Below are 23,441 nucleotides of genomic sequence, written 5' to 3'. Positions count from 1 at the left end.
TAGAATGTGATCGGTGGGGGCTGGGGTTTGAAGTAACAAGGCAGCTGATTTTAGTTTAGTAAAAGAAAATAATAGAAGTGTGAGGATGAAAAGGGCTGCTTCAGAAAGTGTTAAGTTCTCTTGTCTGTGTAGCTCTTCTGCCAGAAGTATTTTAAACTACTGAGGTTGTGGAACGGATTCAAATTTCAGTTAAGAGAATGAATTAAAACACATTTAAGATGTATCACAATTCTCATAACGAGAATTAAAGTAGCTAGTGTTTACCCTTTTATATGGATGAGGGAGTGGTGCTCAAAGTAGTTAAACTTGCTTAAGGTCACACCGCTGTCCTGTAGGGAAATCCAGCCCTGATAAAGCCAGAGCTGCCTTTTTTCCTTCAACTCTGTCATCTTGTTCTCAAGGTTTTGTGTTTTGTGTTTTTTTAAGTGTGCTATCAATATGACATGTGGAAGTACATTTACAAATTAACTGAGAACTCTGAGAAGAGTGTAACTACAGAGTTTTTTTCTTAAATTGGAATTTTTTTTGTAAGTTTACTTTTGAGAGAGAGAGAGAGAGAGAGAGAGAGAGAGAGAGAGACAATGCGTGCACATGCTGGTGGGGCAAACAAAGAGGGACAGTGAGAATCCCAAGCAGGCTCCTGGTGATCATGACCTGGGCCGAAATCAAGAGTCAGACGCTGACTGAGCCACCCAGGCACCCCTCTTAAATTGGACATTTGAGAGCAGATCCTTGAAAGTTTAAATCTTTGGGTGCTACCATACATAGTATTTCTATTTTAATCCATTTAAATGTTTAATCTATTTTGTTTCCAAATAGAAGGTCTATTTTATCCTTTAGAGCCGTCTAATCTACTTAGAGCTAAAGCGGTAAAGAAAATTGTATGGGTCTTAGGATCCTTTGGCAGTTATATAATATTCATCCTTGACGATTAACATTATAGTCACTTCTCCCCTCCTTTATTTGTTTTTCCATTTCATGTTGCTGAAGTGAAGGTGGCCCATCAGGGATGCCAGTTCCTGACGTCTCAATCTAGAGATTCAAAGTTCAAATGGTTGCTTTCTAAGGATTGCTATGATTAACACTTCATTTTACCCAACTAACACAGTTTGTTAAACATTATAACACTTTTTAAGAAATGAGTTGTAACGTGTATACAGTTTCTACATATTATAATTCTAGTTTTACTGATACAATTCTAAATTCATTTCCCTCAAATGTTCATTTTTTCCTAAAATGTACACTTTAAAATAGTAAATTAAAGTAGTACTTTTTAAAAAATTAGTCCAAAAATTAGTCTTCAGGAGAGAAAGATTACCACTAATATTTTTGACTACATGGAGAATCCACCTTCAGTGTGCAATCTGAGTAATAGTCTGGGGGAGTTTAGAATTTGGGAGTCACATGCTTGAAATTCTTCACGATGTTTTTGTTCCTAGAGTGTTATTGCTGTGTCTTAGCACTGGTTGCATGTAGAAAGGCCAGATTCAGGTTGCAGGTACTTTTTATTCGACCTCACTGTATTTTTTTGTTTCTTAATTGCCAGTATCTAAAAACGGGAGATCTTGGGGGCACCTGGGTGGCTCCGTTGGTTAAGCTTCCAACTTTGGCCCAAGTCATGAGTTCGAGCCCCATGTTGGGCTCTCTGCTGCCAGCACAGCCAGCTTCGGATCCTCTGACTCCCTCTCTCTCCCTCTCTCTGTCCCTCCCCGCTCTCAAAAATAAATAAACATTGAATCAAAATCAAAATAAAAATGGAATTCTGGCTTCTCTTAGGAAACGTTGGAAGGAATGGCCTGCATTCCTTCTAGCAATAACAGGATGGAGAGGGAGGTCTAGTAGCAGCTGCAGGAAGTTCTTAGGCTTAGGTTTTAGTCCCCGCCTACTTGCTAATGGTACTTGTCTGGCCCGGCATTGTATGCATTTGAGACCGTCCCTAAAGGGAGCAGTGCTGTTCATAATCAGTGAAAATGGGCAGAGTTAATAGCTCGATAGTAAAAGTTGATGATTTTTACCCTTCTTTAAGCATTATTATCTTTCAAGGGCCTTGCATTAAGCAATTTTATTTTACAAAAAGTATTGATATGTTGAATTAAAAAAATCATTCTACCAGAAATTTTTTAAAAATCCCATGAAACATTTTCCGTTTCTGCAGTACAGTGATAGTAAGTACATAGTGGCTGCTTTTCACTTAAGTTTGGTGGCTTTTTGCTTTATTGTGAAATAAGTCGTTAACTATGTCAGCATATACTTCTCTGATTGACAAATAAGGGGATATCTACTTAATGAGATTTGAATTCAACGAATGCATATGGAACAGTTATTTGGGAGAAAACTTCACTCTTCAAGTTCATAGAATATCTTCTGAACCTGACTGTTTTTGTCCTAACTGTTCTGTTCTTTTACTCCTGAAAAGCATTCTGCTCTGTATTTGTGGAAATTTTTCAAATATTCCTATAGACTAGAGACCAAAAGACCGGGTGTGTTTAGTTAGGTAGAGCTTTTTAGCATGTTGATATTTACCTATATCTTCTCTAAATATACCATTAATTTCAGAGGACTAAATTAGGCTTGGTCTGAAAAGCCTCATACTCTGTAATGTGGTTTGTAATTGAATTCCTTTCTCTTTTGTCTTCTGAGATGATGAAGAAAAACATTTACTCTGATTGTTAATTATAGCATTTTCATTTTACTGATTATTTGAAGTAAACATGGCTTTCAGTTATGTCTTAAAATTTTTCAAAGTAAATTCACTGAAAGCTGTCAAAATCATTTGTAAGGTGTAATGTCCTATATTTATTCGCTTTCTCTTTCATACTCTTTCTATATATGGACAACTTTTAAAAGGTGTCTTAGGCTAGAAAATACTTGAAAATAGCCTCTAAAATCCTTAGTGATTATAGGAATCATAGTTTTACTTAATAACAATTAGCAGGAATACAGCCTTTGATTCTTGGGGAAAGTACAGACAAGGACATTATTGTATCACTCTAGCTGTTCTGGAATAATGATGTAGTAGCTAATTTTTTAATTGTTGTGCTTTTTCTTTTATTGCTGCTCAGATGAATATTTTTATATAAATAGAATTGAAGGACTATTGTCTTAGATAAATAAAATCATTTCTAAAATACTTATTTTCAGGGATGCCTGCTCAGTAGGTTGCTCAGTAGGTTAAGTGTGTGACTTCAGCTCAGGTCATGATCTCGTGGTCCATGAGTTCGAGCCCTGCGTGGTGCTCTGTGCTGACAGCTCAGAGCCTGGAGTCAGCTTTGGATTCTGTGTCTCCCTCCCTCTCTGCCCCTCCCTCCCTCCCTCCCCCTCCCCCCCAAAAAAAATAAATAAATAAACACTGGGGCGCCCGGGTGGCTCAGTTGGTTAAGCATCCGACTTTGGCTCAGGTCATGATCTCATGGTTCGTGGGTTCAAGCCCCGCGTCAGGCTCTGTGCTGACAGCTTGGAGCCTGCTCTGGATTCTGTCTCCCTCTCTCTCTGCCCCACCCCCACTTGTGCTCTCTCAAAAATGAATAAACATTAAAAAACTTTTTTTTAACTATATAAACATTAAAAAAATTAAAATACTTATTTTCAATAACTGTTTCCTGAAGACTGTCATACCTAGCTAGTGTTGTGATAGGTATGGTGAAGGATAAAAATGGTTATAACATAGTTAGCTGGTTAGTCTTTCTGGAGAAAACAAAGAGCAATGGAAGCTCAACATAATGGCATTTTGGATGTATTTGAAACCTTCAGTTTTGTGAGGAAGAGGAAGAGGAGATCAGTATCTCTGCTGATGACTTGGGGCTGTGCAGTATTTTGTAACCTTAGGGTCCCTGGTACACCTAAATACACTTCAGCTAATGCTGGTTTTACTTCTTGCAAGTTGGGTTTTCTTAAGCTTCTTTGAATTATTATTATCTGGGCATTTATAACTATTTAGATGGAAAATAATGTATCGATAAATCTTTGCTCTAGAAATTTGATTCACACATTGAAGGGAGAAGAGTAATGATGAGGAGACTGTTAGATTCTCATCAGTAACGTGCAGGTTTGCTGGTTGTCCAGGAAAACTCCAGTTTGTTCCTGGAAATAGCCAAAACAGATCATTATAAAGTAGATTGTATGGGAGGAGCATGCCTGCTGATCAGCACTTCATGTTGACTTACAAGTACTACTAATGATTATCATATGAGGCAGGGGCAAGAATCATAAAATCAGTTTCCTAAACTATATGCCAGGCATTGTGTGGGCGGTTCGACATACTTGCTGCCTCACTTAATATTTAAAACTACTTTACGGGAGAGTTGAGTGTCTCATTTTTAAAGATGTGGAAACTTGAGACTTAAGAGGGGGTTAGTGACTTTCTTGAAATCCTCAGGAAAAAGAAGAAAAAAGAAAAAAAAGTCTGGACTCCCAAAGCCCGTGCTGTGTTGTTTCGGCAGAGATCTCTAAAACAAGCTGGTATTAGGCCCATGAGTTAAGAATGGTTTTTACATTCTAAACTTTACATTTAAAGTTGTTCAGAGAACAACATGAAACAGACCATATGCACCCTCAGATTCTAGAATATAAACTATCTGGCTCTTTATAAAAAAAAAAGTTTGCTCTAAACTCTTAAAAAAAAAAGAAACTAAAAAACAGGACAAAAGCTATGCTTTAAATGTCTACAGAAAAGGAGCAGATGTACATATATGTTGAAAAGTACTTTTAAGCCTTTTTTTGAGGGTTTTATCTTTTTGGAAAGCTAATAAGAACTGTGGGTCTCTGCAGAAAAATGTATACACAGATTTTTGTTTAATTTCATGAAATTTATAGTCCCCTCCAAACCTGCCTGGAGGCCTTAGACTCCAGGTTGAGTAGTAAGTACAGACAGACGGGTACAACTGTACAACTTTGTTGCTGTAAGTATAACTAAAACTAATGTGCTTAAATATTAAGCACTTTAATAATTTTGTTGGCCTTCTTAGAAGGTATACAGGATTCATATGGCTCAGACATTCCTAAAAAACCTCTATTCAAGAAAGTGTAACCAGTCTCTTTTTTTTTTTTCTCCTCTTAGTAAAATTCCATACAGCAGGCTGAGCCTTTTTGAGTCAGTTGTTCAGTTAGAATATCTGACATTTCAAGTTAGAGTTTCTACCACTCAATACCATGTTTAGAAGTTAAATATTGCCCTTACATTTCTTCCTATCGTATTCTCCATTTTCTCAGAACAATGTCACCAGGAAACAAGTGCAGTTAAATCCCTTTGTTCTGTTTCTGGAGTCCTAGGACCTACGAGCACTTTTGGCATGGCATCAGAGCACATCATACTTCACTGGAGAGTCATAAAGCAACTACCTAGTTATTAGTAGAAGTTTTACAGAAGTTTAGTTTGAAAATGTTTTCTTGCCAAACTGCTAAGACTCGGATAAAACCACATACTTATTGTAGTTGTAGTAGGGAAGAAGGAGGTATAGGTGTTAATTACTTACCTTCAGATGAGTAGAAATGCAGGTGCTAAGTAGAGACTGCCACTACTATGGAATTATTTTATTCTTTTGGGTTGAGGCCATAGAGAAGTACTTAGTTGTCTGTTTCAGTCCATAGAGCTTTGGGGATAATATGTACCTGACTTCACTCTCCCAAGCAAGAACCCTTGAACAAAGGGCTTTCTCTTCCCTGGTTTCAGTTTTCATATCTGTAAAATGGAAACAAATAGTATCTATCTAATTGGAGATACTAAATGTCACATATAGGACACCTGCTGAATAAACTTCCGTATCTTTGGTTTAGTAACTAAGTGAATACACGTTTATTGATTATCCTATATCTGTCAGACATTTTACTAGAGATATGTCAGATATTTGCTAGGTGACACATTAAACAAGTTTCCCCTTTCAAAGGTATGTGTGGGTCTAACTCATTCACCGCTTTACTTCACTCCTGGCCATGTCTCCAGCTCTGACCTTATCTTCTATAACTCTTCTTTCCCTTAGTCTGTGCTGGCCTCCTGGCTGTCCTCACACTCCAAGCATGCGCCCATCACAAGGGCCTTCCTGGTTTTTCTTCAGGAATGTTTTTCCCACAGACAGCCGAAGAGCTCGCAACATCATGTTTCTTGTCCCTGCCTAAATATCGTCTTTTCACCATCCTATAGAAAAAAGCACGTTAGCCCTTTAAATGCAGAACTTTTTTGTGTGTGTACGAACTTACTGACGTGTGTGTGTGTGTGTGTGTGTGTGTGTGTGTAGATAGAAATTGCCCAGATCCTGAGAGTATGCTTGATAGATTTTCACAAAGTGACCTCAGCTATGTAACTGAAGTGCTGGAGTTTTGAGTTCAGTCTAAAGAATTCTGTATCCTTTGAATTTCATAAACAGATGTACAAAACATTTTAACCTTTTTTTAAAAAATGGTGTAAGGTTGTCATTATAAACACAGTTAGACTGCTAGTTTGTAACCTAAATTCTGATTGTAAACTCAGTATCGAAGAGGAGCACCTCCTCCCTTTGCGCGCGCGCGCACGCACACACACACACACACACACACACACACACACACACCATACTACATCACACAACACATACACACAAATAATGCTGATGAAAATCTCCAGCGGTTCACAGTTCTGAGTTAAGGTCTGTTGGGCACCTTATGGGCATCAGCTCTATTTCCACAAGCAAACAAAAACAAAACCTGCATGTGTTTGCAACCTTCTCTGACCCTCCAGAAGCTGTGGCTTTCAATTTCATATTCTTAGGAAAGGTCAGTATAGATAAACTGTAGATGGTCCTTTCCTTGGACTGATAAAGAAAAACAACTGATTTTCGCTGGTCTGGTGCATAATTTTTTCATGAAACCAGCAGACTGCTTTAGAACATGTATTTCTTTCTTCTTTAATCAGTACATTGGGTATTTATGCCCATGAATTCTTCGTGTATTGTCTGGAGAATGGAGGTGATGATATGGTGAGTAGAGTATTGAGATGTCTGTGCTTTGGTTTGCATATCTTTGAGAAAAGGGCTAGAAAATGGCCCACTGCCCCGCATAATTAGTTCTTGTTGGCATGCACTTAAAAACAAGAATACTATGATTAGCACAATAAAAATGTTTTGATTGGGTATTTTCCTTTGTATTAAGTACCTATATGCGTACTTGGTTCACTGGCAAGGTACATGCCAGTGAAACAGGTATTTGTGACCTCAGATGTTTAGAAGCCATTTCTCATAGGATCAGCTCCCACATCCTTCCTGTATAATCTGCAATTGTAAGCGATTTTTGCTGTAAAATCTTAAATAGTGATAATGACATACTTTTATTTAGTAGCTGGCTATAAGAATCTATATTTGAAAAATAACTGTGCTCTGTTCTTAGATACGGCTATTTCATTTAGGCATCAATATCTACTAAATAGTGCCTCTGGTGTTTGTGTTATGTGCTTACTCTCCTTTTCACGCAATAGTCTTTCACGAGTACTGGATTATGCTCATACTCATCACTAAGGATGATTGTGGTTGCTGACTACACAGTCTCTGCTACCTTAGTTATTTGGTCAAGCAAGTAAATAATTCAGAGCTTTTAGTTCTGTGAAACTTGCTGTGGCTGAAGTAAGAGCCATTCTATTATAGCCAATTTCACTGTATGATAATCATTTTTATAATGCACTAAAAGCCTTATTTTGTTCTTACCATTAAGTATAATCTGTAAGATTTAGGACAGGTGATGTTTGGTCTATTCTAATATTTGGAAAGGTTATTAGTTCTCAGTATTTAACTTTGGGTTTTAGTCAGGACTCAATTGGAAACTTTTGACATAGGAAGAATTGAAATGTTTGTAGCAAACTATGTGTCCTTCATTTACTGATACTGGAGTGGCAGATAGTACAGATTGAATTTAGTTCCGGTATTTTGAAATTAGTGAGGTATAAGGAGAAAATTCCTGACAGTGTTAGTCTGTAATAAAGCCCATGAATACAATTTATCTAAACTTTAAGCCATTTTTTAGTAAACTATTTATTTAAAATATTTGAGTAAGTTATTCAAAATGTTTGGAATTCTTGATGCTATCAATTTAGGATTTGGACTCCATTATTCTGAGAATCATGCTAGTCAACAGCATTTATTAGACCAGAGTCTGTGCTGTTAACGGTTGAAGTGTCTTGGGGATACTCTGTGCTCTTACGGTTTCTCCGGAAAGTAGCTTAGCCTCTTTGCCCTGAAACAGTAGGATTAGATGACTGGGAATTACTTTTGTATTTCTGAAATTACTGTTGATTTGTTGATTTAGTGTATCCTTGGGTAAGTCTTGCAACTTGTTATTTTTAAGACTGAATGAAAATTAAAGTTTTTAAAATTTTTAGAAAAAATTATGTAATTATGAGGTGGCGTTATTATTCACTTATCTGTTATTTCTGCAGAGGCCTCATGTTTGGATTTCTCTCAAATATACAGGTACAAATCTTCTTAAAAATATTTACTAAGTTAAAGAAATATTTAATAAGTTCCAACCTCAGGTAAGAGAAGCAGAGATACAGATAATATTAAAACCATTTATACTTCAGAATATGCTTTGCTACTTTTATTTGGATAGAGAAAACTTAGGAGAAAGGTGGACAGTTATAACCTTAAAGCATTAACTTTCTCCTCGTTTCTCGTTTAGATCTTTTCCTCCATGTCTTGAATGGAGTTTTTGTCTGTTTGATGCATCTAACTGGCTTAAGAAGATCTGACCTCTGTATTATATACTTCATTTTTCATGTCTTTATCATAGTAGGGAGGTGATAATTTTGCTTTAAGATGTTTTCTCTTCCTCTATCCACTGGAGTTTAGAAGAGATTCAATTTACCCCATAAACGTTTGGTGCCATCTCTGTCCAGGGCACTATACATTGCAAAGAGAATTAGTGGTAGGAGGGAATAAATAAAACACTCCTTCCGTAAATTTTTTTTTTTTAATCCAGTAGTGAGAAACAGTGTACTTAAAGTAAGATAACAGGTTAGAACTTAGAATTGAAGAAGAATTGCCATGATAGCTGTTAACTTTTTCTGTTAACTTTTTAACTCTGTAGTTTTCTTTTTTCTTTTCTTTTCTTAAGTGCATTTCTTTATTTGAGAGAGAGATGAGAGCATGAGCTGGTGAGGGGCAGAAAGAAAGGGAGAGAGAGTGAATCCCAAGCAAGCTCTGAGCTGACAGTGAAGGAGCCCAACATGGGTTTGAGCTCACGAACCGTGAGATCATGAGCTGAGCTGAAACCAAGAGTTGGACTCATAACTGACTGAGCCACCCAGGCGCCCCACTCAGTGAGTGGTTTTCAAAGTGTGGTTTGAGGACCGCTTTGGATCTCCACGACCCTTACAGAAGGGGTCTCCTGTCAAAACGATTCTCATGGTAATACAGAAATGCTGTTTGCCTTTTTCAGTGCCATTCTCTTACAAGGTACAGTGGTGTTTTCCAAGAGTCATATGATGTGTGAGGACATCATCAGCCAGACAGTTGATGGAATGTGAGCTTGTGTATTCTTATGTTTAAAAGTGTTATTTTTAATTGCTAACGTGGTAGATGTCTATATAACCCACATAAACAATGGGTCTTTGGAGTCCTTAATAATTTTTAAAATGTGTAGGAGTCCTGTGAACCAGGTATTTGAGAACTGCTGATATAATCTCAAATGTGTTTATTTTTACCGTTTATAAAGGAGGAACCTCTGTTGCCTCGCTTCCTGAGTCAGCTTTAATGAACATTTCAAACATACATTTTCATTTGATCTATAGTATTTACATCTTGGTGTCGTAAGGAGCACAGATTTGAGTGGATCTGTTGCAGTTATGATTGTACCATTGTGATCACCGACCGATCACAGAAAGCCACTTGAACTTCCTCATCCTTAATTTCTTCATCTATAAACTAAGATTTACAATGCCGTATGTTGTTATGAATCATGAGAATCACAGATGTATGTGAAGGCATTATATAATTTATAGGCATGCTAGAAACCAACAAAATAGTAATTTTTATATTTTCTTACTCTAAAGTGTGTGTTGGGGGAGCTGGCAGAGAGGAGTGGGGATTTGAATTTGAGGACAGTTCTTCTCATGGTTCTGCCTTTTTTTTTTTCCCCCCAGCTTTGTGAAAGCTGAGGATTTCAATTTTATTCATCACAGGCTGTGGTAAGGGACCCTCACTTTGTGAGTTGTGATGAACACAAAAACATACGAGATTTATCAAGACGTGGTCAAGAGGATTACTTTGGTTCGCTGAGCGACTCCTCTCATTTGATACTTTGTCTCTCTGGTGCATAGGATATCGGTTAACACTGACTCATCTTTGAGTCACCACCTATTGAGTTCTCTTGTGAGGGACCTGTGGCCTCTGTTACCACGCTCTTTGTTCGGTGTATATGTAAAACTACATCAGAGAGTTGTGAAGCATTTTAGATCTTGATTCTTCTATGCAGAATTAGGAGTTTGTATGAAGTTGAGGGTATATAGATCGTCGGGGGGAAGTTTTGATAACTGGGTTTGTTGTCCTTGTTAGTTTCATAACTGTTCACCACTACTTTTTTCTCCTTGGGAGTACAGGAATTGAAATCCTTTTCCAAAGTGTAGATTTGTCAGTGTGGTGCCCATGCAGGAATTCCATAAATGGAACAATTCTCCATAGGTTTCCTTAAGTCGGTGTCTGACTATATTCAGTTTTCATATATGCTTTAGTTATGTAAGTTATGAAGCTTAATGATGCAGAGGTAGAAAGGGAACACCTAGGGTAGGGAGGCCCTACTGGCTATTGTTAATTTGTTTCCCTGCACTTGCAAGTTGATATCCTCTCAAAGAGCACAATTTTTAAAAAACCAACTGGTATCACGACTGAAGTCATGGCCATGTGGAATCTAGAATCCAAGGAAGACAAACAGCTGTGACTTTGAACATCCGACTTGGTGAACGCAGACCCCCGAAATGGTTCTTCGTGGAAGGGAAGGAGTTGGCCCTGTGTTAAGTCTCTAGGAGATCAGCCTTAAAATAGATAAATAGAAAACTTGATAGGAAGTATTTCTAGAGCCCCTCACTGTGCCTACTGCTTTATGTGAACTTTCTCATCTCCTCCTTTAAATAACCTTATTAAGATAGGTAATAATTATTATCTTACTTTTACAGATGAAGAAACTGAGGCTTTGAGAGTTGAAGTAGCTTGTCCAAGGTCTTAAAGCTAGTAAATGTAAGAACCAAAATTCAAAACCAAGCACCGGCTCTAAAACCTGTGTGCCTAACACTGCTTTAAACTGCCTCGTCAAAAAGAAGCTGAGGAGTGGGGGACGAACAATGCTTTTTATTATTTCACGTAGTCCTTGTAACAGCTCTGAGGTAGGTATAATTATTATCCTTTTTCATATGAGGAAACTGAGGCTTAAAGTCACACTGTGCTCAAGGTTATATTACTGGGAAGTGGCAGAACAGAATCCCAAGCCAAGCTGTTCAAGCTCCAGAGTCTGCTCCTGACCCTGTTCTCCAATAGCTGTCGCGTCTGTTTCTTTCCTTCAGGCAGCTGGCGATTTAGTTGGGAGGAGGGGGTGGTGTGAGGGAGAACCAGAGAGAAACAGACATGTAAACAGGGTGATTAGGGGCATAATAGAAGCCTGTAGAAAGTGCTTTTGGAACACAGGCGAGGAAGCAACAGCAGGTGGAGCCTGCCCTTTACAGAGAGGAGGTGAGTGGTGGAAAGGGGCTCACCACGCAGGACTACCTCGGGAATCACAGCGCTTAGCAGGCAGTCTCTCGGGAGAAATGATGGGGCAGTCCTGACCTCGGTAAGCTTGGGGGAGCTCGGTGTGCGAATGGCCTGTGATGTAGTATCGATTGAATTGTCCAAGTAAAATTGGAACTTTGAAATGTAGGTATAGAAAAGTAAGAGTATTTTGAGCCACACGTGCTTTGTTTTCCCTCTAGCTTACATGGAGTTTTGTGTTAGTGTGCCATAGTTTGCACAATAATGCGCACCAGGGAAGTTACGGGCAGCTGAGGTTTTGTGATACTTAAATAGTCATTTTTTAAAGGAATGCTGTGCTACCTCTGAAGAAGGGTAAGTAGAGAAACGTTTTGAAGATGATCACCCCTGCTTTATCTAGTTTATGTATTTGGTTTAGGAGAATTTAAAGCACACTTAGGTTTTCTAGTTCCTAATGCGAGAGAGCCAAGACTGTCAGACTGAAAGGCAAAAATCACACAATTCCCAGTTGCCTCTTGAGAACTGCTCGTTCTACTCTCTTCCTTAGGCAGGATGTAGTGTTGTTTATATTCCCAAGCCTGAAACAAGACTGGTCTTTTGAGTCTGTAAGCACATTGGTGGAAAGGGATGAGATGACGTTTGGGCTGACCAGTAAAGGATAGTTTATCTTTAGACACGGGGTGATGGGATGGAGGTATGGTTTGGTGGAAGAAATAGCAGAAGGAACTGAATCAGGACATTGGATGGTATCTTTAAGGATTCCCTGAGGAAGCCAGTTTGATGAGACTTGAGCATGGAGAAGGAAGAAAACCAGGCTTTGTGTGCCTATTACATGTTGGGAGCCCCACTATTTCACGTGTGAACTCTCTAAGTCTTTGTAATTGTCCTATGAAGTAGCTTTTTACTTAAAGAAGCAGAAGGCTTTTGTTTTGGATTTAAAAATACTTTTTTTAAAGAAGAGGAAACCTGACTTCAGGTAAGTCACTAGTGAAAACCCGAACCAGGCCAATGGGGAACACCGAACAAGAGTGGAAGAGACATCTCACCAGTACGTAGAAGGGAATGGAGGTGGAACGGATGGGTTGCGAGAAGGGAAAGAGTAAAAGGTAACTTCAGGTTTCCAAGTGTCTATGAAGTCGGTGGTGCCAGTAAGAGAAAACAGGAGAGAAGGAGCCAGTTTCAAGAAAAGGTGTCTAGTTTACTTTTAGGCATCAATATATAGAACTTGTAGAAGCAGTGAGAACAAATGATGTTGCTAAAGAAAGTGTAGAAGAGAAAGGAGAAAGAAGAGAGAACTGAAAATGTTTTAGTATACTGAACAGACCTCTTCTAATTCTTCATTAGGGAAGATTTAAAACTTATTCAGAAGTTAAGAGAGTAGTTCCGTAAGCCCCCATAGTTTGTAGCAGACAGTCATTAACTTATGGCCACTTTGGGGCATTACTGCTCTCCCCTGATTATTTTGAAAAAAATCTCTTGGAGTTGGCCTTGCATGATTCTTATTTTTGTGTTTCTTTTCATGACACCTTCCCTCCTTGACAAAGCCTCGTCCAACCTCTACCTGAGTATTTCTAGAGATAGAAGGTATGCAGTGCATTGAGATAGCTGTGCCTTTTTTTTTTTTTTTTTTTTTTTACTAGCTCTAATTGTTAGGAAGTTTTCCCTTTTATTGAGTTGAAGACTTGAGCAGATTTATTACTTTGGCAAAGACACAGAGCCCATGCTGAAGTCAAGAGTAGATTTAGACCTCAGACTATTTTTATATTGGGTTTGTAGTAAACCCTTTTTCTCTAAAGATCACAGTGTTTGCAAACAGTTTTATTGCTGCCATGTGACAGAGATGTCACCAGCTGGCATTCAGGGTGCTTATAGAGCATTCTTGAAGAAACATCTTAGAGAAAAAACATATTTTAGACATTAAAAAAGATTCGGATCCACATATGAGAAGAAGGCTTGGCTTCTCTTGTAGGTGTAAAATTTAAATACTGTATATTTTTAAAATGCTACCAAAGTAATGTACATTTTTAAATTAAACATGTTTTTTTTAACTTTTACTAAAATACAACTCACCACTTAAAATGTGCACTATTATAAAATTCATTTCAATGCATTTTTACAAAGGGAACAGAACAGCATTCAGAACAAGCGATAGAATATTACCAGCAACCAGGAAGTCCCTTGACTGCCACCCAGTCACTACCCTCCCCTCTCTCAGCGTAGCTCTCTTGACTTCTGTCACCGTTGCTTTTGGGTTGGTTTTCTTTCTTTCTTTTTTTTTTTTTAAATCTGTTTTTGAACTTTATATAAATTGAGCCATGCTGGGTGCACTCATCGTTTTTCTGGCTTCTTTATTTAGCTCAACAGTATGTTTGTGAAAGTAATCCATGTTACCGTGCACGGATGTAGTTTGTTCATTTTATTTGCTGTGGTGTATTCCACTGTGTGATTGTACTCAGTTTATCCCTTCTACTCGTGATGGACCATTGGGTAGCCCTGTTATGAATATTCTTATACATGTCTCGTGGTGACCGTTTGTGCACATTTCTATTTGGATGTATCTCAGAGTAGGTTTGCCGGGTCGTGGGTTATGCATCTGTTCGGGTTTAGTAAATATTGCCACAGAGTTTTCAAAGTAGTTACGATAGTCTACACTAGCAGTTTCACATCTTCAACATTTGGTATTGTCTTTTCATTTTAGTTAAATGAGAGACATTTAAAAGAGAGACAGAACATAAGCAGGGGAGAGGCAGAGAGAGAGGGAGACACAGAATCCGAAGCAGGCTCCAGGCTCCGAGCTGTCAGCACAGAGCCCGACGCGGGGCTCGAGCCCACAAACCAGGAGATCATGACCTGAGCCGAAGTCGGACGCTTAACCGACAGAGCCACCCAGGCGCCCCAAGTTTATGTACATAATTTAAAAATCAAATTAAAAAATCACATATGACAGGACTTCGTATGAAAGTCAGCAGTCACTTCCCTAAATCCTCTACTTTCCTAACAGAAGTCATACTCTTCAGAATCAACCATTTGTAACTGTTTCTTTAGCAGCTTTTAAGAGGTGCTGATTAATAACACAGATTTGGGAGCCTGACTGCTTTGATTCTTATCTTGATTCTTCCTGCTTACTAGCTGTATAACTTCTGTGTCTCCGTTTCCTCATCTACAAAATGAGAATTCATTACATCTCATAGAATTATTAAGAATTAATCATTGTAATGCTTGTTATACAGTAAGTACTTGGTAACGTTAGCTATGCTAATTAATCATGGTGTTACCTCTTTATTGCTCAGCAATGTCCCGTTGCTGTTCTTGATTTAACAACGTCAGACACTGTTGATTACGTCATTCTGAGGTAGGTGAGGATTTAGCTAGGTGACGGCCTCTTGCATCTTCCCTCCTGCCTTTTCCTGATCTAGCTCTATCACTGTTTGCAGTTCATGCATTGAACTGCATCCTTCTTTGTACATAATCAATAACATTTATGTTCTGTTCAGAGTTCCCTTCCTTGACCGGTCTATGTATTTACGTTGTTACTACGTCTGCATAATTTTCCTTTATTGTACAGCTACCTAATATGCAGCTTTATGTTTCCTTCTCTGTGTTCCAATTTCAAACTCTTGGTGCCACATTCAAAACAATGTCCCCACAGTCAAGTTTGAATTTTTTTAACTGAAAAATTAACCTCTCCCTTCTCGTTCCTTCTGCCTATCTTATTCATTCCCCTCATTTCCTAGAGATCTCCTCAGAGCCTTCATCACCCATTTCAAACCAGGCTTGTCTCTTGGCTTGCCACACACCTGTCATCTGGGTTTAGGAGATCATTGCTTTCTGGACTTGGATCGACTCTTTTCCGGATCGCTTCTTTCTTGGTTTATGCCCTCATTTTGCTGGCATTTATTTTCATGTAACTTTTTAATAAAGGATGCAGTCTCCAGCAGTCTCTTTGTTTTCTTCTGTACCTGTTTCCTTATCTGTGTGAAATGCAGAAGTGATTTGCAGACTGTGCTTCCCCGTGTTACTTTGTGGATCAAGCACAGTAATATACGTGAAACCGTGAGCGTCCTTGCCGGGTACCTTCAGGCCAGGTTTAGTGTGTTATTCCAGCAGAAAACTGGGTGGAATCAGATCAACCTCAGGGACCACAGACCAGGCTCTGGAGTTAACATTTGCATTCTGTTGTGGACTGAATTGTTTTCCCCAGAATTGGTATGTGGAAGCCCTAACCTACTCAGCGCAACGGTGTTTGAGGTGGGGCCCTTAGGGAGGTAATTAAGGTCCTTAAGTGAGGTCATAAGGATGGAACTCTAATCCAGTAGGACCAGTGTCTTTATAAGAAAAGGAATGAACATCAGGAGTGGGTGTGCAGACAGAAAAGCCATGAGAGATTACAGCAAGAAGGTGCCTGTCTGCAAGCCAAGGAGAGAGGCTCACTAGAAACCAAACCTCCTGTCGCCTTAGTGGTGGACTTCAGCCTCCAGAACTAGGAGAAAATACATTTCTGTTTTTAAGCCACCCAGTGTGTGGTATTCTGTTTTGGCAGCCCTAGCAGGCTAATGCCGGTTTTGCCTTCAGTGTGTAGGATTTATGAGGCCTCTACGACTGTTGCTTTATGTACAGTGTGCTAATGCCTTGTTTGGGGGCTGTCGTAAGTATTAGGTGAGCCAATAAATGCTTTGAGTCAGTACCTGATATAGTAACTATTTAATAAATCTTTGTTTTTCGTAAGCCTTAAAAGTGGCTGTAAGGTTTTTTAACAGAGGTGTGTCGTTTATGGTTTTATTTCTTATTTAAACACCAAACATTTACATATCAAAGCAATGACAAAAGAAATTATTTCTGGGTAAACTGGGTTGGGATTTTTCTTTTTTCTTTTTTTAATTTTTTGTTTTATGTTTGTTCAGTTTTGAAAGACAGAGACAGAGCACAAGCAGGGGTGGGGCGGAGAGAGAGGGGGACACAGAATCTGAAGCAGGCTCCGAGCTGTCAGCACAGAGCCTGACACGGGGCTCGAACTCACAAACCACGAGATCATGACCTGAGCCGAAGTCGGACATTCAACCGACTGAGCCACCCAGGCGCCTCCTGGGTTGGGATTTTTCTTAACAGCTTTATTCAGATATAATTCATATTCCATAAACTTACGTTTTTAAAGCTTACATTCCAGTGACTTTTAGTATATTCACAGATATGTATGACCATCACCACAGTCCATTTTAGAAGTTTTATCACCACAAAAAAGAAAACCCCGTACCCTTCAGCTATCCTTCTCCTAACCCCCCTACCACCCCAACCCTAAATATGAATGTACTTTCTGCCTCTATAGATTTCCCTATTTTGGATTTTTATATGAATGGAATCATATAATTTGTGGCTTTGGGGCTTACTGGCTGCCTCTGTTCTTTCTTTGGTTTTTCCATTCCCCTCTTTCTTTCCTCCTCTCTTCTCTCTCTCCCTTCCTTTGGCACTCCCATTATGTGTGTTGGTGTGCTTAATGGTCTCCTAGATTTCTCTAAGACTCAGTTCATTGTTTGTTGTTATTTTTCCTGGCTGTTCTTTGGCTTGTGTAACTTCTGTTGCTCTATCTTCAAATTCATTAAGTCTTTTCTTCTGTCGGTTCATATTTATGGTTGAGAACCCTTTTGGTGGTGTGCTCTCTTTTTCTTTTTCTTTCTTTTCTTTCTTTTCCTTTTTTTTTTTTTTTTTTCTCTTTTATCTTTTAGTGAGAGAGCAAGAATCTCAAGCAGGCTCCATGCTGTAGGGTTCCATCCCACAGCCCTTGGTTGGGATCATGACCAGAGCCAAAATCAAGAGTCAGATGCTCGACCCACTAGGCCACCCGGGTTTAGTGCATTATTCCCGCAGAAAACTGGGTGGTAATCAAATCAACCTCAGGGACTACAGACCAGGCTCTGCAGTTACATTTCAGGTGCCCTGAAATTTTTTATTTCCATTTTTAGTTTTCAACCCCAGAATTCCCACTTGGTTCTTTTTTTAATGTAACTCCTGTATTTTTTATTGATAGTCTCTATTTGATGTGACATTGTCATAATACCTCCCTTTACTGCTTTAATCATGCTGTTAAAAATGTTTTGTGAACATATTTCTCATGGCTCTTTTGAAGTCTTTCTCTGTTCAGTCCAGCACCTGGTCATTCTTCCTGGCGGTTTGTGTTGCCTGTTCTGCTTCAGGGGTCATGCTTTCTCGATTCTTTGCAAGCTTCACAATTTTGGTTGGAAATCAGATATTTAGATAATCTATTGTAGCAGCTTTGAGCACCGGTCCCCCTCTCCCAGGGCTTATTATTTATCTGTTTTTTAGTGATTGCCTGGGTTCTTTTAGTGCCATCTACCCCTCACCCTATCGTTTTCAACAGTGCCCTGGGGGCGTATATTGTTCCACCAACGAATCCAGTCAAATTGTGGCTTCTTTCAAGGAATAATTTTTGAGGTCAGCGTTTGGTACTTGTTGTGACCTCAGGAGAGATCCTCCCCCGTCTTATTTCCTGTGACCAGGGCAGCCTTTATTTAGGCTGCATCTTCGTTAAATCCATGAATCTCCCGGCTGCCTTTCGTCACCACCTCCCTCGTTCTTGAGAGCACACGTAGGGTTTGGGCTTCTCCATATTCTTTGGTGTATGAAGTTAGCGCCTCGGGAAGAGGTTAGGAGCTTTTTTAAAGCCCGCCTTTCCCTTTCCTACCCCTTAGCAAAATCTTTTGAGCCAGGGCTCTGGAGCTGGGGACAACGGCCGGCTTCTCCGTGAGTGAGTGCCACTCCCACTCCAGAAGCTGGGTGCGAGGGGGCTCAGGGGTGGCAGCAGCCTGGCCCCTCTGGGCACAGAACCGTTGGGTCCTGGGGCAGAGCGAGGACGATGAGGGCTCCGGTGCGCTCCGTGCCCAGGGTGAAGTCTCCGGCCCACAGATCGGGGCCTTTCAAGGAAGGGAGCTCCCATCTCTCCACTGGCCTGGCGCTTAGCCTCAGTGCTGGGCAGCGGGGGGCTGGATGAGAAACACTGCCGCCCTCCTCTGTCTCTCTCTCTCTCTCTCCCCCCCCCCCCCCCCCGCCCCGGGAGAAAGGCCTCGGGAGTGGAGGTGAGACCGCCATGTGCCCGGCTGCAAGCGGTCTGGAGGTCTGGAGACGAATCTCTTCCTTGCTCAGCCTGCTGGGGTGGGGGTGGGGGGCCCGTCTTGGTTTAGACACCACACACTCTCACTTTTCTTAACCAAATTTTCTAGTCAAGAAAATTGATGAATAGAAGTTCTTCCCTTTGCTGTTTACCATTAGGGCCATTTCCGAGGCTTGAAGTGTTTTGTTTCTGTGTCTATGTTAATGACTTGCATCAGTTTTATTGCAGAGTGGGTCAGTGGATCTCTTTTGCTATCATTTTATTTTTTAAATTTAATTAATTTAATGTAATGTTTGAGAGAGAGCGTGTGTGTGCACACAAGCAGGGAAGGGGCAGAAGGAGAGGGAGGGAGAATCTTAAGCAGGCTCTGGTGGGGGGTGGGGTGGGGGGTGGGCTTGATCTCATGACTGACGCTGAGTGAGATCACCACCTGACCGGAAATCAAGAGGCCAGTGCTTAACCGACTGAGCCACCCAGGCACCACCACCCCCATCCCCCCCCCCCCCCCCCCCCCCCGTGCTGTCATTTTAGAAGTTGATCTTTCTGGGTTGGTTTTTTAAGGCTTCTACAGGAGGAAGTACAGGTAGCTTGTTCAGGGAACTTGAGTGAGAAAACAGTGACATGTTTGATGGGCTAACACAAGAAAGGCTAATGAATCCTGAGGAAGGATAGTGCGGTCGGATGGGAAGATAAAACTAAGGGGTAGAAGTAGCCTGCTTTGCTGTTTGGATTTCTTTATTGGTTTGAGATACTTAAAGGCTTAGACTTCAAATTTTTGAAAACAGTGTCCTTAGAGAATGCAAATGTGTGGATTCTGTTTATTAGCTTGGTGAACAAATAGCTTTATCCCAGTGTTTAGTGTATTATTTTTAAATGGAATACATTTTTTCTGATTTTAATGTCCTTTTGTGCATAAACACTTTTAGCAAATGCTGCTAGAAGCATTAATAAACCAAATTAGATTTTATTCCATAGAACATTGAAGTCACACACCTGTGGGAAAATATTCTTGATGAATTGTAAGTTTATACATGACAAGAAAAGTTGATTCATAGAGCAGCTTTGATTTAGCTGCGTTATTATATTCAAAGTTGGTTGTGTATATAGCATAGTGATCTTTGTAATGTTTCACAGAGTGACAGTCACATGTTCTACAGGAGCCATGAGGCGTGTATGTTAAAAGCACTCCGCTACAACATTGCATTAGCATGATGAATTTAGTTCCTAATTTTTTTTTCCTATCAAAAATTTGGTGCGAGTTTGAACCAAATGACTTCAAATGCAAATTGAGGAGCTGAAGAGGACTTTCTGTTTCCCATCTAGTTCAGAAGCAGGAGAAAAGCTCAGGACATTGTTTGTGTATCTATCTGTCCCTAAAAAGATTTTCCTTTAATCCTGTTCACGGGGAAGCCATAAAACAGTGTTTCTCCCCCTATGTCAATATCTTCCCGTATGAACTATAGTAGGCTATTATTTTCTAAATGTTTATTTCATTTTTAGCATTGGATTTTTATAAATAAGCTCAACACATATTTGAGTCCTGATGGTGTGCATGAAGGGTACAAACAGTCGTGAGCGTGTCACATTTGAGATTTCAAAGCATAAATGCACAGCAATTTAAGTGACTGCAAAATAAAGAGTGAAAGCAGTGTGTGTGCTCTGCTGTGATCTAGGACCTAAAGCCGATTATGGAAAGTGTTTAGGATTTGTCTAGGCTTGCAGAAGTAGGGAAAACATCCAGTTGGTTCGAAAGACCTGAGAGCTGGAATATGCATGGTATCTTCTGGGTACTTGAGGTGACTACACTTCCTAGAAAAGAAGGTTTCTAATAGCGAAAAATGCCACTGGGAAAATAAATTGTGGTGGACCCTGCATGTGAGAAACCAAGGACTTTTGACTGTCTTTTTTGTGTGGGGTTAGTGAGAAGCACTGAAGTTTGAAGCAGACAAATGCTGGGTCCAGTAACAGTATATAAGGGGAATTGAAAACTATACGCTCCCGAGCCCAGTTTTCTCTCATTTTCTTTGTCCTTTGCTTTAATGGAGGAGTATGAATTGTGTTTCAAATTAAAGATTTTAAAGGCTACAGTTCATAACTCAGCACAAGCTTCTCCGTGAAAACCAAAGTGTTAAACAATAAGCACATAGGACAAGCCTGAATTATTCATAGGTAACCGAAGTGTTATGTAATTTGGGCTTTGATGGAATCATACTAGCTTGAATCCTGGTACTGCCACCCACCATGTGACATTGAACAAATCCTTTAACCTGTGAGGCTCGCTGTTCTCATCTGGGGAGGGAAGCGAGTCTATCAGCCCTCTCAGTATTGTGAGCTTGGAAAGCTTTAGCACACTGTCTGGCAAATAGTAAACGATTCTGATGCTATCCTTGCCGTCACTGATTGTTGTTGATGTCGTTGTGATGAGTAATCGTTATCATGTGCTAATTACTATCAATTGTATTCTTTCCATGAAAAATGCATTCTGAATTTTGATCTTGTACTGTAGGGACACTCTTCCATCTAGTCCAGAAAGAATCGCTCTCCTGCCCCACCCAAGTTTCAGGGCCTAATGGGGATCTTCAGATTTTCTTGTTCTTTTTTCTAAGTGTCCTGCCTTGTCACCGAGAGCATGCCAAAAACCCAGGGGGGTCTGGGTGCCACAGAGAAGGTATCATCTGCTGCCAGTTGAGTGTGATAAGCTTTGGATTTATGGGGCACGTGCAGTTTAGGTTTTTGTTTTGTGTTGTTTTCCTACAGATAGGTTTTGTTATTATGCGTTAAGCTGTGGTGTTTCTTGTTCAAAAATTTAGACTTATCTTTACTTTTCTCAGGTTTAAGCCGTTTTTTCCATTCCAAACCTTGCAAGGATTTGAAGAAGATGAAGAAGAACATATCCATATACAACAGTGGGCACTTACCGAAGGCCGTCTCAAAGTTACATTGTTAGAATGTAGCAGGTATGTTCTTTGTTCCCTCATTGCTACATTATGGGAAAGTGTGGTGAAAATTTATGCAAGCACATTTGTGTTTGTTCCCCCATTGTGTTCATTTATGTATGAACTGTAATTCTTTGACCATGAATTTCATAAAACTAGTGCTTTCCGGCTTGCAAAAAATTTAAACCATATTTTAGAAAGTATTCTAATGGAGAGGATCATTTATTCTTCAGTAAACTTTAGATGCTTGATGCTCTGTTGGCATATTTCTAACTTCCTATTGGAGAGTTGTTATATGTATCACATATATAGTAAATGTTACATAGTATAACATTTCTGAGATTTGTTTGTGATCATTGGAAATACCCTGAAAAGTTGCAAAACCAGACTTAGAAACCCCTGTGATTCTTAAAATTTTAGAGCTGAAAGGCATCTCAGAAATAATCTTGCCCAGCTTCCTTTTTTTACTTTCCCAGCCCCATAAGTCTTAGCTATGTTCATATCCTGCTTAAACTACTTACTACGCTAACATCCTTACTTTTTTCCTCATGCCGGTTACCTGTGTCACCACCAGAATGAGCTTTTTTTTTTTTTTTAATTTTTTTTTTTTTTAACGTTTATTTATTTTTGAGACAGAGAGAGACGGAGCATGAACAGGGGAGGGGCAGAGAGAGAGAGAGACACAGAATCTGAAACGGGCTCCAGGCTCTGAGCTGTCAGCACAGAGCCTGATGCGGGGCTCGAACTCACGGACCGCGAGATCATGACCTGAGCCGAAGTCGGACGCTTAACCCACTGAGCCACCCAGGCGCCCCTAGAATGAGCTTTTTAAAATGCAAATCTTCCTGTCACTTTTCTACTTAAAATTCTTTAAGGGCTTCCCTGTTACTCTTAGAATATAGACGCATATCCTCGCTATGGCCCACATGCCCCTCTTGCCTCTCTAGCTTCTTTTTCCTCCCAGCCCCTCACTCCTAGTGCCTCAGCCACACAGGCCTTTCTCAGGAAAGAGTTTGGCAAACGTTTTCTCTCAAGGGCCACATAGTAAATAGTTTAGGCTTTATGATTCACATGGTCTGTGTGGCATCTACTCAGCTCGGCCTTGTAATATGAAAGCAATCATAGATAACAGGTAAACGGATGGACGTGGTATGGCTGTGTCTCCATAAAGGTCTACAGAGGAATTTCATAATTTTCATGTATCATGACCTACTCCTCTTTTGATTTTTTTTTTTTTCCAATCATTTAAAAATGTAAAAACCGTTGGTAGTTTATAGGCAACACGAAAACAAGCAGGGGGCTGGATTTGGCCCATGGATCATAGTTCACTATTCCCTGCCATAGATATTTTAAAGAACCAAGCTTCTTGTGTTCACAGCCCACTCTATTCCAGGCCGATGGCCTTACCCCATGTTCTGCTCCCGGAAACCAGTCTTCCTTGCTGCATTTCTGTGACACTTGTTTGTACCACTTATTGGGTACTTATCACTTCTATTTTTATTTCCAGCCCATAATAAAAACAAGTGCCTGAGTACACAGTTCTGTTTTGTACCCAGTGTATTTGTGTCCTTGCTGATAGGTTAATTTTTAATATACTGGTAATATGCTAAACTTTGTTTTGTTTTACCTTGGAGTGATTCAGTATTGTACGTCTTATGTCAGAAAGTCTGGTTGCAGAGGATTTTT

At 39.8% G+C, this 23,441-nt stretch overlaps 1 protein-coding gene across 1 annotated transcript in view; it reads left to right on the top strand.

The window, feature by feature from the left end:
- The window catches only part of PDZD8 (PDZ domain containing 8), a 70,603-nt gene that overhangs the window by 3,161 nt on the left and 44,001 nt on the right, over positions 1-23,441 (top strand). The window contains exon 2 of the mRNA XM_019459574.2: positions 21,651-21,776. Coding sequence (XP_019315119.2) covers positions 21,651-21,776 — 126 coding nt within the window. The remainder of the gene's footprint in view (positions 1-21,650; positions 21,777-23,441) is intronic.

The sequence above is a fragment of the Panthera pardus genome, unplaced genomic scaffold (assembly GCF_024362965.1).
Source record: "Panthera pardus isolate Hobbes unplaced genomic scaffold, ASM2436296v1 HiC_scaffold_22, whole genome shotgun sequence".
NCBI lineage: Eukaryota > Metazoa > Chordata > Mammalia > Carnivora > Felidae > Panthera > Panthera pardus.
This window is presented reverse-complemented; position numbering and strand designations above follow the sequence as displayed.